Source organism: Stegostoma tigrinum, chromosome 11 (assembly GCF_030684315.1).
Source record: "Stegostoma tigrinum isolate sSteTig4 chromosome 11, sSteTig4.hap1, whole genome shotgun sequence".
NCBI classification, from domain to species: domain Eukaryota; kingdom Metazoa; phylum Chordata; class Chondrichthyes; order Orectolobiformes; family Stegostomatidae; genus Stegostoma; species Stegostoma tigrinum.
Genome location: NC_081364.1, coordinates 67,158,463 through 67,176,875, shown reverse-complemented (window position 1 = coordinate 67,176,875; position 18,413 = coordinate 67,158,463). Strand labels below are relative to the sequence as shown.

The 18,413-nt window shown below is 41.8% G+C and overlaps 1 protein-coding gene across 3 annotated transcripts in view; it reads right to left on the bottom strand.

Annotated features, from left to right (window-relative positions):
* cacna2d2a (calcium channel, voltage-dependent, alpha 2/delta subunit 2a) overlaps positions 1–18,413 on the bottom strand; it is an 815,854-nt gene that overhangs the window by 108,626 nt on the left and 688,815 nt on the right. For all 3 annotated transcript variants that reach the window (XM_048547478.2, XM_048547479.2, XM_048547480.2), the window contains 2 exons: positions 11,747–11,825; positions 1,907–1,956 (listed from right to left, as the gene is read on the bottom strand). In XM_048547478.2, the coding sequence (XP_048403435.1) occupies positions 1,907–1,956; positions 11,747–11,825 (129 nt within the window). The remainder of the gene's footprint in view (positions 1–1,906; positions 1,957–11,746; positions 11,826–18,413) is intronic.

The window sequence follows — 18,413 nt, the reverse complement described above, 5'->3', positions numbered from 1 at the left end:
CTGACAGCTTCTCAGGCATGCTCACGAGCTGTAGTACAGTGATGTGTAGTATGGTGATACTGACAGCAGCTGTCACGTGCTATTGAGATTCTGAGACCAATGGAGCAAAAGTATTGCAAAACTGTAGTGCAAGGATCAGTATTCTGCAGTATACAATGTAAATAAAACAGTTTATAGGAATTCAAGAGAATCAGGAAAAATGTCACTCTTAGATAAGGCAGAGACAAACCTGCAGCAGAATTGGTGCAGGAGTAGTTTAGTCTAAGAAAATAGGCAGGACCAAATCCCAAAGTCCAGACCTCATGGCATTCAGATTTTATGTGGACAGAACAACAATGAGGTATATCCATGGTGACAGTTGAACCCACGAAAGCATCTCAACCCATACGGTACATGTAATCATTCACATCCCCTCAAATATGACTTCATACATATATGCATATGCATGTATATGCCCAATGTATATGCACAAACACAGAGACACCTAGAAACATGTAACCCACACATGTATTCACCTCCACCCAGATGCATAATCTCATGTAGAATATTTTGCTCTTGAAAGGGCTGCATAAATTAGGCTTGCATTTCCCTGAACTTAATAAACTGAGAGTCAATCTAATTGATGTGTTCAGATTCAATAGACTAAACACAGAAATGATTTGCTCTGATGAATCTAAAACAAAGGTACATTCTTAAAATTAAAACTAATCTATTTGTTTGTGAAATCAGGAAAGTTGGTAGAAATGTGGAACACTCTCCCACATGACTGCCAATCAATACTAAGACTGATTAATTAAATTAATTTGTTTTGATAGGTAGAGGATATTATGATGCAAAATCACGAAAGGAAAATGGATTCGAGGCACAGAGATAATGGGAACTGCAGATGCTGGAGAATCTAAGATAATAAAGTGTGAAGCTGGATGAACACAGCAGGCCAAACAGCATCTCAGGAGCACAAAAGCTGACATTTCGGGCCTAGTCCCTTCATCAGCGATGAATGGATTAGGCCCGAAACGTCAGCTTTTGTGCTCCTGAGATGCTGTTTGGCCTGCTGTGTTCATCCAGCTTCACACTTTATTATCTTGGATTCGAGGCACAGTTTAGCCATAACTAAATTAAATAACAGAACAGGCTCAAGCAGCTGATACACCTGTACCTACATTTCAATGAAGTACTATTAAAAGAATTAGTGAACACTGGTAGATGTTGCCACACTGGGAGTTGGTAAACGCAGTTCTCATTCTTAGGGGTAACAGTAATAGATGCAGTCAAATACATGTATAAAGGCCGAATCTTAATTGGAGGGAAACAATGCAACCAATCAGAAGACTGAATCAATGAGAATTTTTGTGGAAATAAGATAACAAATGAAGCAATGTAACCTCTGAAGGTTGCCTAATCATCCTTAAATTTGAAAAGCCTATGCCATATGACTCATCGTGTCAGATAAGGAAATGTAAATAATAAAATCTCATATAACGTGTAGAGCCAGAGATTCTGCAGGAGATGACATGCAAAGGGTTAATGTGAATGTGTAAATATGATAGTTGACATCATCATTGGGAAGTGATATAAAATCACGGTTTTTAGATGGCTATCTTTAGCAGCATTGTGTAGAAGCCAAAGACACATCCTGGTTCAATCAAGACGTGAATTTTTATCAGCCCCATTCCTAGTTCTTCCGAAGTTAAACTGCAGAGACTGGAGTACAAAACACTGAATAAATGGATACACACATTAGGCAGGAGAAAGCCTAATGGGTAAATAATAAGTGACAGAATCATTGAAAAGAAAGAAATAACAGGCCCTGGCCGAAAAACATTGGTCCCCATGATATTTCTGCAGTTAGCCTTATGATGATCTCTCCCCACTCTAAGTCTCCCAAACAGCAGGGGTCACTCACCTGAGTATTGATCCGAATTGCTCCAATGGATGGAATTTCAAAATAATATCCTGGGAAGAGAAAAAAATATTAGTAACTAAATCCATATGAATAATTAAACACATAAAAAGTCTCAGAGACATAAGCATCCTAATAAAACAGTTACCATTTTAAAAAACCTGAAACTCAGCAAATCTGATTGCATCTCACTAAATTAATAAGCACTTTAAAGTCTGAATTTGTACTCGCTTACTAGAGGTGACCTAAGACATGATTGGGTTCTCCCACATAGTGTGAGAATCTATAAATGGTTGTAAAAAAATTGTGATTTTAAATGTAAAAGGAATCTTGGAGCTTCCTTCTTGCAGCAACTATTGTCAAAAATCAAAAGTATTTGAGTGGAGTAAACAAAGATATCTCAAACTGTTCTAATGCACTGTGCCTGTGATTGTTCTAATGTGCATGTCTGTTCTTAAGCAACATGCCTGTATTAATGCAGTGTGTTTTTACCGTTGTAATGCAGCATTCCTGTGACTGTTTCAAATGCATCATTCCTCTGTCTGTTCTAGTGCAGCATGCCTGTGACTATTTGAATGTGTATGCCTGTTCTTATGCACCATGCCTGTGTTAATGCAGTGTGTTTTTACTGTTGTAATGCAGCATTCCTGAGACTGTTCTGATGCAGCGTTTCAATGTACTGTGCCTATGTCCATTGTAATGCACCGTGCCTGGTTCCATTCTAATGCATCATGCCTGTGATGTTCTGGTGCAGCATGACTGCGACTGCACAAATGCACTATGCCTGTGACTGTTCTAATACTGTGTTCTTACGATTGTGGTAAATGCACTGTGCCTGTCACTGTTCCAATGTAGCAAGCCTGTGACTGTTTGGATGCAATGCCTGTTCTAAGGCACCATGCCGGTGACTGTTTTAATGTACCATGCTTTGTCTCCACACAGACTGTGATTGTCACTCTTACGAAAACTGTCATGGGAAGATGGAATTTCGACAGGTTGATTGGTAAGGATGAGGTCAAGCATGTTTTCCCTCTTGTTGGTTCTCTCGCCACCTGCCACAGCCTAGAACTTATGTCCTTTGAGATTCAGCCAGCTCAAACAGTAGTGCTGCTGTTGAGCTACTCTTGATATTGGCCAATGAAGTCCCACACCCAGATTACATTCTGCAACCTTTCTACCCTCAATTACTTCTGTGCTTCTTCCAATTGACGATCAGTATCAAGGAGTACAGACTCATCAGCTGAGGGGAATGGGGGCATAGGTGCTTATCAGCAGGAAGTTGCACCTGATGCCATGGGATTTCATGTGGCCAGAAGGAGTTTGAAATGCAATTCTGAGTCAATATCAGAATACATTGCTCCCACTTTTATGTGGTCTGTCATGGTTGTAGGACACAATATACCCAGGGACAGAGATCGTGGTGGCAGGGGCATTTCTCTGCAAGATATGGTTTGATAAGTATGCCTACGTCAGTTTCTTGCTTGGACTGGTCTGTGGGATAGCTCTCCAATTATGTCAGCTGACCCAGATATTAGTGAGGAAGATCATAGAATTATAGAATCCCTACAGTGTGAAAACCGTCCTTCAGCCCAACAAGTCCACACCAACCCACAGGAACCTGTGTCCTGAGGGGTTACAGCTCTGAGAGGCAGCAGTGCTAAACACTGAGCCACCGTGATATCAGCTGTGCAGGGTGCGCCATTGTTGCGGCCAGTGCCTCTTTCGATGATTCATTTTTCTTCGTTACAGGATTTGTACATGGCTGGATGGGCAATATTTACTGCCATCTCTTAATCATCGCTTGAATTAAGTGGCTTTCTGGGGATACTTCAGATGTTACTCAAGAATCTACCACATTGCTGTGGGTCTGGATTCACATCTAGTGATATCCCATGTACGTTTAACTTTGCCAACACCCTACACCTGTTATCTATGCAGTGATATTCCTCATAGCTTTAACTGTGTTACATCCTTGCAAGTAACTCTGCAATGATGTTCCTCATAGCTTTAAGTGTTCTAAAATATCACACCTGTAACTGCAGTGTTAGTTCTTATACTTTTAACTGTTCTAATATGCTGCGCCTGTGGCTGTATTAATATTCCTCATAGCTTTAAGAGTACTAATATTCTCTAACCACTGTGCCAATGTCCAGTACCTCTTTTCTGAAGTTACACACCTCGTAGCTTTAATTGTGCTAGCATCATGTGCTTGTAATTGTGCAATGATATTTCTTATACCTTCAACTGGGCCAACATCCTGTATCTCTGGCTGAGGGATTACAGCTCTTATACTTTTAACTGTGCTGACATCATGAGCCTGTAACTGCAATAATGTTCTTCACAGCATTCACTGTGCTAATATCTTGCACCTGTAACTGTAGTGATATTCCTCGTACTTTTAAGACCAAAAGACATTGGAACAGAAAATAAGCCAGCCATTCAGCCCATCAAGTCTGCTTCGTGCTCAATCACGGCTGATAAATTTCTCAACTCCATTCTCCCACTTCCTCCCTGTAACCCTTGATCCCCTTGATAGATAAAAAACTGTCCATGTATCTCTATCTTAAATATATTCAAGCTGGCCTTCAGTCTTCTGAGATAGTGGATTCCAAAGATTCACCATTCTATGGCTGAAGATGTTTCTCCTTATCTCTGTTCTAAAAGGTCTTCCTTTTACTCTAAGGCTGTTCCCTCAGGTCCTAGTCTCTCCTACCAATGGAAGCATCTTCCCAACATTCTCTCTGTCTAGGCCATTCAGTATTCTGCAAGTTTCAACTAGATTCCCCCTCATCCTTCTAAACTCCATCGAGTATTGACCCAGAGTCCCCAGACGTTCCTCATACGTTAAGCTTTTCATTCATGGGACAATTCTCATTGACCTCCTCTGAACTCACTCTAGGGCCAGTATATCCTTCCTGAGATATGGGGTCCAAAGCAGCACATAATCGTCCAAATGTGGCCTGACCACAGCCTTATAGAGCCTCAGTAGAGCCTTTTATATTCAAGTCCTCTCCAAATAAATGCCAAAGTTGCATTCGCTTTCCTAACTACTGATTCAGCCTGCAGTTTAGAACATAGAACATAGAACAGTACAGCACAGAACAGGCCCTTCAGCCCACAATGTTGTGCCAACCATTGATCCTCATGTATGCACCCTCAAATTTCTGTGACCAAATACATGTCCAGCAGTCTCTTAAATGACCCCAATGACCTTGCTTCCACAACTGCTGCTGGCAACGCATTTCATGCTCTCACAACTCTCTGCGTAAAGAACCTGCCTCTGACATCCCCTCTATACTTTCCACCAACCAGCTTAAAACTATGACCCCTCGTGCTAGCCATTTCTGCCCTGGGAAATAGTCTCTGGCTATCAACTCTATCTATGCCTCTCATTATCTTGTATACCTCAATTAGGTCCCCTCTCCTCCTCCTTTTCTCCAATGAAAAGAGACCAAGCTCAGTCAACCTCTCTTCATAAGATAAGCCCTCCAGTCCAGGCAGCATCCTGGTAAACCTCCTCTGAACCCTCTCCAAAGCATCCACATCTTTCCTATAATAGGGCGCCCAGAACTGGACGCAGTATTCCAAGTGCGGTCTAACCAAAGTTTTATAGAGCTGCAACAAGATCTCACGACTCTTAAACTCAATCCCCCTGTTAATGAAAGCCAAAACACCATATACTTTCTTAACAACCCTGTCCACTTGGGTGGCCATTTTAAGGGATCTATGTATCTGCACACCAAGATCCCTCTGTTCCTCCACGCTGCCAAGAATCCTATCCTTAATCCTGTACTCAGCTTTCAAATTCGACCTTTCAAAATGCATCACCTCGCATTTATCCAGGTTGAACTCCATCTGCCACCTCTCAGCCCATCTCTGCATCCTGTCAATGTCCCGCTGCAGCCTACAACAGCCCTCTACACTGTCAACGACACCTCCGACCTTTGTGTCGTCTGCAAACTTGCTGACCCATCCTTCAATCCCCTCATCCAAGTCATTAATAAAAATTACAAACAGTAGAGGCCCAAGGACAGAGCCCTGTGGAACCCCACTCACCACTGACTTCCAGGCAGAATATTTTCCTTCTACTACCACTCGCTGTCTTCTGTTGGCCAGCCAATTCTGTATCCAAGCAGCTAAGTTCCCCTGTATCCCATTCCTCCTGACCTTCTGAATGAGCCTACCATGGGGAACCTTATCAAATGCCTTACTGAAATCCATATACACCACATCCACAGCTTGACCCTCATCAACTTTTCTAGTCACATCCTCAAAAAACTCGATAAGGTTTGTAAGGCATGACCTACCCCTCACAAAGCCGTGTTGACTGTATTTGATCAAGCCATGCTCTTCCAGATGGTCATAAATCTTATCCCTCAGAATCCTTTCTAACACCTTGCAGACGACAGACGTGAGACTTACTGGTCTATAATTGCCGGGGATTTCCCTATTTCCTTTCTTGAAGAGAGGAATTACATTTGCCTCTCTCCAGTCCTCAGGTACGACTCCAGTGGAGAGCGAGGATGCAAAGATCTTCGCAAGTGGCGAAGCAATTGCATTTCTCGCTTCCCAAAGCAGCCGAGGACAAATCTGATCTGGGCCTGGCGACTTGTCAATCTTAATGTTTGACAAAATTTTCAGCACATTTTCAGTTTACCTTGACAGAATCCTGGATTAGAGCTCCCAAGTCGCTTTGCACTTTAGATTTCTGAATTTTCTTCCCATTTAGAAAATAGCTCATGCCTCTATTCTTCGTACCAAAGTGCATGACCTCACAATTTCCCACATTGTACTCCATCTGCCACTTTTTTGTCCACTCTCCTAACCTGTCCAAATTGTTCTGCAGCTTCCCCGCCTCCTCAATATTACCTGTCCCTCTACCTAACTTTGTATCTTCTACAAACGTAGCCAGAATGCCATAATGTATAAAGTGAAAAGTTGTGGTCCCAACACTGACCCTTGTGGAACACCTCATGTCACCAGCTGCCATCCTGTGAAAGACTCTTTTATCCCCACTCTCAGCTTTCTGCCAGACAGCCAATCTTTTATCCATGCTAGCACCTTGCCTCTAACACCATGGGCCTTATCTTACTCAGCAGTGTCTTGTGTGGCACCATTTTAAAGGCCTTCTTGAAGTCTCACATCCACTGGCTCTCTTTGGTCTACCTTGTTACTTCCTCAGAGAATGCTAGCAGATTTGTCAGGCATGACCTCTCCTTGATGAAATCAGGCTGACTTTGCCCTATTTTACCAAGCACTTACAAATAATCAGAAATCTCATCATTTAAAGTGGACTCTAATATCTTACCCATGACCAAAGTTAGGCTAATTGGCCTGTAGCTTTCCATCTTTTGCCTTACTCCCTTTTTAAACAGGGGTGTCACGTTAGCGATTTTCCAGTCCTTTGGGACCCTCCCTCACTCCAGTGATTCCTGAAAGATCACCACTAATGTCTCTACTATCTCTTCAACTATCTCCTTAAGAATTCTGGGATGTAGTCCTTCTGGTCCTGGGCCTTTCAGTTTTTCCAGCACCTACTCCTTGGTGATGGCCACCATACTCAAGCCTGGCCCTGTCTTTCAAATTTTTGAGATATTACTTGTGTCTTCCACCATGAAGGCTGATATGGAGTAATTATTCAGTTCCTCAGACATTTCCTTGTTCCCTACTACTATCCAGTGTCATTTTCCAGTCGCCCAATGTCCACTTTTGCCATTCTTTTGCTCTTTATATATTTAAAGCAACTCTTACAATCTTCCCTTATATTACTGGATAGCTTATCTTCACAATTAATCTTCTCCCTCCTTATTTCATTTTTTTTGTTGCCTTCTCTTGGTTTTTGTAAACCTCCCAATCCTCTGGTTTCCCACTGCCCTTCGCCACATTATATGCTCTCTCTTTTGCTTTTATATTATCCCGGACTTCCTTAGTCAGCCACAGTTGTCTCGTTCTCGCTTTAGTATGCTTCTTTTTCCTAGGGATGCATTTTTGCTGTGTCTCCCAAGTTACTCCCAGAAACTCCTGCCATTGCTGTTCCACTGTCTTTCCTGTTAGGCTCCTCTCCCAGTCAATTTTGCCCAGCTTCTCCCTCATACATTGTAGTTGCCTTTATTTTGCTGTAATTCCACTATCTCTGATTCTATCTTCTCCTTCTCAAACTTCAGAATAAATTCAATCATATTATGATCACTGCCTCTTAAGGGTACCTTAACCTTAAGCTCCTGTATCAAGTCTGCCTCATTGCACAACACTAAATCCAGTATTGCCTGTTCCCTCGAGGGGTCCACTACAAGCTGGTCCAAAAAGCCATCTCGTAGACATTCCATATATTCCTTTCCTTGCAATCCACTACCAACCTGATTTTCCCAGTCCACCTGTGTATTGAAATCCCCCATGATCACTGTAACTTTGCCTTTCTTACACACCTTTTCTATCTTGTGTATCTTGCTCCCCAGCTCCCAAACACTGCCGCTTAGAGGCCTGTACACAACTCCAACTGTGGTTGCTTTACCTTTGCAGTTTGTTAATGCACCCACACAGATTCCACACTATCTAACCCTACTTTGTTTCTTACTTTGATCTGATTTCATTTCTTACAAGTAACACAACCCCACTCCCTCTGTCCACTTGCCTATTTTTTCAATAAGATGTATATCCTTGGATATTCAGCTCCCAATCCTGATTCCCTTGCAGCCACATCTCCATCATCCCCACCACGTCATACCTGCCAATTTCGATCTGCGCAACAAGCTCATTTACTTTATTCTTTATACTGCGTGCATTCACTTATAACATCTTTAGTCCTGTATCAATCGTCCCTCTTCTCATTGTCATTTGTTTGACCAGTGTGCTTGAAATCTGATTTCTGACCCTTTCTAACACACCGTCCTATTTGTGTCTGTGATGGAGACTTTAATGATCTCTCCTGAGTTTTCCTTTCCTGTCATTTCTTTCATATTTTTCCACGGAGTTGAATACAACCCTACAGATGTTAACCTGCTGCTTTGTTTGCTAATAAGTTTTAACCTTCCCATTCCCCCCACTTTCTAGTTTAAAGTCCTGTTGACCAGCCTATTTTCCCTTTTCGATAGAACATTGGTCCCAACTCAGTTCAGGTGGAGACTGTCCCAGTGGCAGATCCGTCCTGTTCCAATACTGATGAAAAGGAACATTTCTTTCCTGCACCATTCCTTTAGCCAAATGTTTACCTCCCTTATTCTTGACCCCCTCTGCCAATTTGCATGTGGCTCAGGTAGCAATCCACAGATTATAACCCTTGAGGACCTGTTCTTTAATTTTGTTCCTAGCTCCTGATAATCCCTGAACAGATCCTCTTTCCTGGTCTTGCCTATGTTGTTTGTTCAGACATGGACCACAATAACTGGTTCCTCCTCTTCCCTCTCCAATATCCTTTCAAGCCGGTCAGAGATATCTCATATCCTGGCACCGGGCAGGTATTATGCCATGCGGGAGTCTCGATCCTGCTTACAAAGGCTACTATCTATTCCCCTGATTATAGCATTCCCCACAATTACCACTTGTCTTTCTGCTCCCCCCTCTTGAATGGCCTCCCGTACCAGGGTCCAGTGGTCAGTTGGCTTATCCTCCCTGCAGCCCTTGTCCTCATCCACACAGGGGAGCAAGTACCTCGTACCTGTTGGACAAGGTCTAGAGCTGAGTCTCCTCTGTTCCTGAATGCAGGATCCCTCTACCTGCCTTGCTTGCAGTCACACCCAACTCTCCCTGGTCACTGACCAAATTTGAATTACTTAATCTACCAGGTGTGACTGCCTCCTGAAACACAGCATCCAGGTACATGTTCCCCTCCCGAATGTGCCACAGTGCTTGAAACTCAGATTCCAGCTCATCAACTCCAAGCCGAAGTTCCTAGAGCAACCAACACTCTCTGCAGTTTGCATTGGGATTAACGAGATCCCACATCATACAGCTATAACACAGCACCTGTCCAGCCATTTCTACTTAGTTAAATACTTTATAAATTTGTATAATTTTTTGTAATGAGTTAAGTAAATTTACTGATAATTCTTTGCTGTGTTCTTCTTCACATTTGGTGCAGATTTCCTACCGGCCAATGAGGTCACAGCCATCCTGTGACAACACTCCAGTTTTTTTGCAGCTGTGGTTCTCCGAGCTCGGGTAAGTTTATACTCAGTCTGCTCTGCTGCTCCTCCCTCCGACGGATTCCCGGCGACTAGGCTGCACTAATATCCTGCCCCTGTAACTGTAGTGATGTTTGTTGTGCCTTCAACTGTGCTAACATGCTGTGCCTGTAATTCTGAAGTGATATACCTCATTGCCTTAACTGTACAAAATGCGGAGGAATGGGATTGTGGGAGATATAGCAGTTTGGATCGGAAATTGGCTTGCTGAAAGAAGACAGAGGGTGGTAGTTGATGGGAAATGTTCATCCTGGAGACCAGTTACTAGTGGTGTACGGCAAGGGTCAGTGTTGGGTCCACTGCTGTTTGTCATTTTTAAAAATGACCTGGATGAGGGCGTAGAAGGGTGGGTTAGTAAATTTGCAGACAACACGAAGGTCGGTGGAGTTGTGGATAGTGACGAAGGATGCTGTAGGTTGCAGAGAGACATAGACAAGCTGCAGAGCTGGGCTGAGAGGTGGCAAATGGAGTTTAATGCAGACAAGTGTGAGGTGATGCACTTTGGTAGGAGTAACCGGAAGGCAAAGTACAGGGCTAATGGTAAGATTCTTGGTAGTGTAGATGAGCAGAGAGATCTCGGTGTCCATGTACACAGATCCTTGAAAGTTGCCATCCAGGTTGACAGGGCTGTAAAGAAGGCATACAGTGTTTTAGCTTTTATTAATAGAGGGATCGGGTTCCGGAACCAAGAGGTTATGCTGCAGCTGTACAAAACTCTGGTGCAGCCACATTTGGAGTATTGCGTACAGTTCTGGTCACCGCATTATAAGAAGGATGTGGAAGCTTTGAAAAGGGTGCAGAGGAGATTTACTAGGATGTTGCCTGCTATGGAGGGAAGGTCTTACGAGGAAAGGCTGAGGGGCTTGATGCTGTTTTCAATAGAGAGAAGAAGGTTGAGAGGTGACTTAATTGAGACACATAAAATAATCAGAGGGTTAGATAGGGTGGATAGGGAGAACCTTTTTCCTAGGATGGTGACGGCGAGCATGAGGGAGCATATCTTTAAATTGAGGGGTGAAAGATATAGGACAGATGTCAGAGGTAGTTTCTTTACTCAGGGAGTAGCAAGGGAATGGAACGCTTTGCCTGCAACGGTAGTAGATTCGCCAACTTTAGGTACATTTAAGTCATCATTGGACAAGCATATCGACGTACATGGAATAGTGTAGGTTAGATGGGCTTCAGATCGGTATGACAGGTCGGCACAACATCGAGGGCCGAAGGGCCTGTACAGTGCTGTAATGTTCTATGTTCTATAACATCCTGTGCCTGAAACCACAGTGATATTCCTCATTGCTTTAACTGTGATAACATGTGCCTGTAATTTGGCACTGATATTTCTCCGGGCTTTAAGTGTGCTAACATCCTGTGTCTGTAACTGATATTTCTCATACTGCCAAATGGACTAACATCCTGCATATGAGGCAGTAGAATGAAGTTCCTCGCTTCTTTGACTGGGCTGACATCCTGCACCTTTGGCTCAGGAATTATATCTTTTATAACTTTAACCATGCTCACATCTGGTGCCTGTAACTGTAGTGATATTCCTCATCACTTTAACTATGTAAACATCATGTGAACGTAACAGTGCAATGACGTTTCTCACTACTTAACTGTGCTACTATCTCTGTGCCTGTTAAATGTACAGTAACATTTGCCGTACCTTTATTTGCACAAGCCATCCACTGTAGGGGGGTGACATCATAGTTATGCTGTCCAACTGAGAAAGTAAAGACACGGACCTGTGAGCAGAGACAGTGAGAGAGAGAAAAAAAACGTAACTAGACGGTACATTTAAATACAATAGTTACATCTCTCAAACCAGCTTTTCTCGCTCTTATTTCAGACCTTTTGATGGAATTGGTCAATAATGTTATCCACATGTATGCTCTGTTTGTTAAGGATCTTCAATTGATTCTTTTTATGTTTCATCACCCTTTCATGTTAGTATCACCGAAGATATTTATCGATCTGCTGGGAATGAATTTAAAGGGATTTAGTGTGCTGGACATGATTGGGAAGAAACTTGCTCTATTGGGCGGTGGAAATGAAGTGGTCAGTTCATTGGAATTCGCTAAAATGTTAGCGAAGGACAAAGAGTTAGACACATTGGGATTCTGCATAATGAGAGTGAGCAGGAAAAGGGATTTAATCAGTTCAGAATGTTTTCAGAATGACTGAAAAATAAATAGCTTGGTCATTTAAGTGAATGCCAATGAATGGAAAGTTACATGAACCATTAGGATTCTATCTGGTAACCCGTATGAGAAAGGGACCTTATATATCAGAATTGTGTACAATGGGAATGACTGGAAAAAATTTGGTTAATTGTGATTTCATACAACTGTGAATGTATGGAAAGGACTTTTGTCCATTGGCAGGACTACAATGCAGGGGTTTGGTCCTTTGAAATTAGGTGCAATGGCGTCAAAAAGGAAAGGGCTTTGTGCAAGTGTATTATCGGCAAAGGGAATGAATGGGAAGGGATTAAGTTCCTTGGTAAGGTGGGTAATAGGAGTGAATAGGAAGTGCATGAGCTATTCACACTGGAGGCATGGTGGCTCAGTGGTTAGTACTGCTGCCTCACAACAATGCCAGGGACCCAGGTTCAATCCCACCCTCGGGCAACCGTCTGTGTGGAATTTGCACATTCTTCCCAAGTCTGCATGGGCTTCCTTTGGGTTTCCTCTCACAGTCCAAAGATCTGCAGGTTAGGTGGATTGGCCATGCTAAATTGCTTGTACTGTCTAGGGATGTGCAGGCTCGGGAGATTAACCTGTACCTATTAGCTTTCTATTGCCATCCTGCATGATACAAAATTCTGAGTACTTTGCTGAATCCGGAACTGTGACTGAGCTAGTCAGCTGCTTGCACCCTCACTCACTCAATGGATCACAGTAAGATAATGACCCAACCCTATATGGAGCAACAAAGGGCTCCTTCAATTCTTGATTTTCTCCTCCCCACCTCATTAACACAAATTCAAGTAAAAAACTCAGATGAAAGACATTGCAGTAAAAAAACTAATCAGAATGTTTTCAATTAAAGAGTGCCAGATTTTGTAAGAAAACCGGATCTAATCAATTAAAACTGCAATTAACTTGAGACTAGCAAATTATACAACGACCATCAACTGAATTCATGAAAATCATGTTTGATTCTGCGATAATCTGGTTTCATTAATCAACAAGGTTGAATTTTTTTGGATTACAACCTGTCATATGCATATTTACATCAGTTTTGGTGTCCATTTTTAAAACTGTTATGAAGAATCCATTTGGACAGTGTCTGGTTAGGAATCAACAAAAGTCCCAGGTTAATACACAATATTAAGGTAAATGTACCCCTGTCTGATCTGTTTAGCCTCTATACCTTATTAACAGAGGCAACATGCTAGCCATAGCTCAACGATGGTAGTGATAGTCTTCAGGGTGAGAAAATGGTCTGTCCAAATCCATTCTAGAAACGTGTGCTGGTAAACTAAAGCCCTGTGTGTCCCTCAGGTGAGCATGAAACATTGTATGGCATCTTCCACCTGCGGGACAGAAGAGACTATTCCTGAATTAGCCAGCAGAGGGCACTCATAGCTCACTACATAGATAGTTCAGGGTTTTTTTCATGTCAACTTGTGTATTTACAGGGAAGAGGTAGCGGATTAATCAGTGCGGCATCAAGATTATTCTGAGAGCGGAAATCAAAGATTATCATATTTTATGATGCAAGCAAGCACTGCATCTCAAAATACTGCATTGCGTTTGCCATGCAGATTTTGCAGGGGAAGGGGAATGTGATTTTGGAAAGGGAACCAATAATGAGCTTTGACATATTAAAGTTTTAATCAATATATTAATAACAATCCCATAAGGTGAATTAGGTTAGAGATAATGGGAACTGCAGATGCTGGATAATCTGAGATAGCAAAGTGTAGAGCTAGATGAACACAGCAGGCCAAGCAGCATCTTAGGAGCAGATGCTGCTTGGCCTGCTGTGTTCATCCAGCTCCACACTTTGCTACCTTGGTGAATTAGTTTAGTGCAGTACCGAATGCTGTAAAGTGCAGCAGAAACAAATGAGCCATTTCCAACAATCACCGTAAGGAGTTTTTAGTGAACAAGATCCGTTTCCTCCATTCAAAATACTTTTAATATTTTCTTATCAGTGAGCTTTGTATTTATCTTTCTATGATAAACTCTGGTCAGCAAGAATATCATAGTGAAGTTTCTGTGAGTCAGACTGACTCTGGAGACCTTTAAAAGTGGTAGGTGAGGCCCAGATGAGGAAGATTCCATTTTTACCATCAGTGGGAAGGGGACAGGCCATGAATCACAGAGTGAAACCCAAACTGAGAAGGACCAAATGAAATTAGTGATTATTTCAATCAATCAGACCCCATTTTTATCATTCCAAAGGTTTCAAACTATTGCAAGGGAGCCAGAAATTTATGGAGGAGGTGTAAAGATGCTTTTAAGGTGAAGATCTGTTTAAGTGTCATGATCTTAAGCTGTTCTAATTCTCATCCCTTTTAAAATGAAAAGAAAAACAAGAACAGGTTGTAGCTTTCAGTTGGATTAAAGGAGAAGACAACCTTTGTTAAAATACATTCTTATGGGCTTATTTCATTGATTGACAGGCCATCTACCGAAATACAAAAAAAGGAGTCCACGACTTATGAATGGTCGAATTATGAATGTTGTACTTACAAACATGGTTCCATTCAAGGGTGTATTAATAGTACTGTAGTTTTGAAAATTCAGCATATAAATGTTTCATGTAATTACAATCAAATATTTTACATTATGTTTCATCTTGTGTACAAATTGACTTGCAAATGGATTCAAGAAGGAAACCTGTTCAAAATTTGGGGAAAGCCGGTATTAGCCAACAGTTCCTGCAATTTTAATTGTTGACATTTTCCAACAACCGTCAGCTGACAGCTGAATCCATTTTGTATTTTTTGGATTGGTTTCAAAAATTAGTTCACATTTTAATTTATAGTTTTAAGAGCCTGATTAGCTGTCTGTGATGTGGGTGAGTAAAAATTTGTTTTTAGAACAGGTTGATTATTTGAGGGGACTAACAATTTTGTATGGTTTTTACGATGAAGAGATTTTTCAGTATTAAGTGTGTATAAGTTAGCTCTCTCAGAATTTGGAAGCCTTTTTTATTTGCACCTGGCTCCTGTGGTCTAGCCATGGTAGAAACTGGGTGATTGGAAAAGGAAATAGCGTAGGTGTGGCATGTTGAGTCTGAGTCTGAGTGATGGGATAGGTCAAGAGGGCCCAACAACTTTTATGCAACAGGGCCAAGCATTCAACTGGCTCTATTCAGCCACCTCTGAACAGCATCTAGATGCAACAGCCCAAACTTTATCATACCACCAAATCATATCCCTTGCCCACTTCTACAGAGGTAACAATTGTACGTAAGGATCATTTGCAATGACCCTGATTCACTGAATTGTGAGATTTCTACTCTGAAGCTTCCTGCCCTGGTGGTGAAAATCCAGCCTGTGTCTCACTCTGGTTTGAACACTGTGGCATAAATTTTCAGGGAACAGTAATCACTGAATTGCTACTCCTGCTCCCTGTATCAATGCTGTTATTGAGCTCCTCATTTCTAGCTGGGCATTCCAAACCCAGCCATGGTAGGATGGCAGGAGGGTCGAGTGATAGGGTGGTAGCATGATAGAGTGGAAGATTGATAAAGGTGGACGATGGCAGGGTGCAAACATAACACAGTGGGCAACTGGACTAGAGGTGTTACAATGGTGAGGTTGCATCAATTCAGGGAGGTAAGTCAGAGGTTTGGAAATGTCAGAGCATTAGCAGGGACAGTAATGAGGGTCTGGGGAGTCAGGTGGATGTCAGGGTGTGGAGGTCAGTTGTAGGCCAGAGTTTGACTAAGTTTTCATCTTTCTACAATTCCCCAACTATCTATCCAATTAAGTATATCCCAAGTCTCTGATTCTAACTCTCAGTCAAGATATTTCAGCAGAGTTCTGGAGAATTTCTATCAAAAGTTTAAACTTCCCAGTGCACTGGATCCTGAGAGGTTCTGATGGTTATGTCTGGTCTTGAACCACCCAGAGACTGGGTGATCTTGGCCTTTTTGTCGTACTCTGGTGAACAATATCAGTCTCTCTCACCCTGGCCTGCACACAGTCTTTTCGTCTGAGGTTGCCAACTCTGGTTTCATTCTTCTGACAAATCATGTACATCTTCATGGAATCCCACCTTCCCTTGGCTAATTAAAAACTGATTGGACAATATGTGACAGAGTGTTCCACCATTTTTTCTCGTCTCCAAAACTTTAACTAGTAAACATTCAAAAAGAGAAAAGAAACACTTTTCAAATTACTATATGATCTTTCTTCAGAATTGCTTGCAAGTGCAATATTCCTGCAGAATCCAGTACTATCCTGGCAATACCACAACTGTAAGAGCCATCCACATCCCTCTTTACAGAGCTCACTGCCGCAGAAAGGTGGCCATCATCACAAAAGACCCATTGCACCCCGGTAATGATCTCCTACAAACTCTTCCATCAGGCAGAAGATATAGAAACCTGAATACATGCACAAGCGAGTTCAGGAATAGCTTCTTTCCGGCTGTTATCAGACTGATGAATGGACTCTAGCCTTGAATAATGTAACCTGCGATGTAACCTGCATGCCTCTAAATCTTTTTGATCTGTACATCTTTTGCTTGCTGTGATCTGCCTATGCCACTTGTAAACAAAGCTTTTTACTGTATTTCGATATACGTGACAATAAAATCAATTATTTAATTCATTTTGATATTTTAAAACCATGTTTTGCTGTGCCTTTTCACAAAATCATCAGTTATTTTTAGTGTCTTTCTGTTTCTTAATCCGTTTCATTCAGCTGGTTAATTTGCAAAACCTTCTCCCCGATGTCCTGTTTTATGCCCATTAGTCCGCGAGTCTCTCTCTGTTGAAAGAGATCAGCATGCACCGCCTGTTCACTTGCTCTTCTCTCTTTGTCCCCTCCAGTCTTTTAGTCTAACGAATGTCATCCATTTCCAAATTCCATCCAAAAAATGTTTGTATTTATAGATGCTGGTTACGTATTATCAGCACTTTCTGCTTTCGTTTGGCATTTTCAACATTTACCACCATTTTACTTTATATTTATGCTCAGGAAAGACGTACAACTCACTGATAATAATGGCAATCTGTTGGATTAGTGTTTTAAACTTGCTCACTGCCACCAAATGCTGTTAATATTCAGTACTTATCCATATTGATATACAAAACTACTGATTACTGATAATGAGTAAAATAACTTACTGGAAGTTCCATTAATTCAATGCCACTATCAAGTAATGATTCTGTATCAAACCTTCTATGCTAAAAACGAAGATGATTGCATATTGATATGTAATTTAGGAAATACAGCAATTTTGTACAAATATAGCAAATACCACGAACAGTCTAGATTTTCTATCCAATACCCCACTGTTGCATATCACTTGATATAACATTCATTGTAATTATTAACCTAAAACTGATCTTATTTGTACTATTATTTAACACTCACATATCTAGATCCTCACAGGACAGATTATCAATGCTCCAGATAATGAGTTCTACGTCAAGGTATCTTTATTGGGACATGTACTGAGGGAAGGTCATGCAGCACTCTAACTCAGCTGATGAGATTTGCAGTATATGTTAACCCATCTCACTGACATAAATTCAACAACTTGCCTGTCCACCTTATTCATCAACGTAATGGTGTGCACTGGAATGGCTGTCTCCCATTGACCCCAAAACATTTTCTATCCTATAGGAATGCAGTCTGCACACACACAGAAATCAGCAAATCATAGAGGCTGAAAATGTGGTATTTCATTTCTAGCATTTGCTCAAGTTTCCACCATTCCTCTAAAGGCAAACTCTTGGTGTGCATGTTTCCATGGGGGCAGTTAGAGTGTTGGATGCGGCACCATTGGTGTGTTCAGTTCCAAGGTCAAAACTTCCACGGAAGCAGGTCTACTCAGTGCCTGGAGGTTTTGGGGTGCTAGACTTTGGCTCTCTAAGTCCAGGGCACCCTTTTTCTGTGGTCACTGGTTTTCTGTGAGTCTCAGCATGGAGTTTCAAATGCTGAGAGGGTACGATGGATTCTGGTCTCCACCTCAAATACCTAACACTTTTGCCAGGGTCATCCTTAGTCACTGAAAATGGACCCTAAACATATAGAGTCACACAGCATGGGAACAGATCCTTCAGACCAATCAGTCCATGCCAACCATGCTCCCAAAGTAAACAGATCACACCTGCTTATGCTTGTCCTATATCCCTTCAAACCT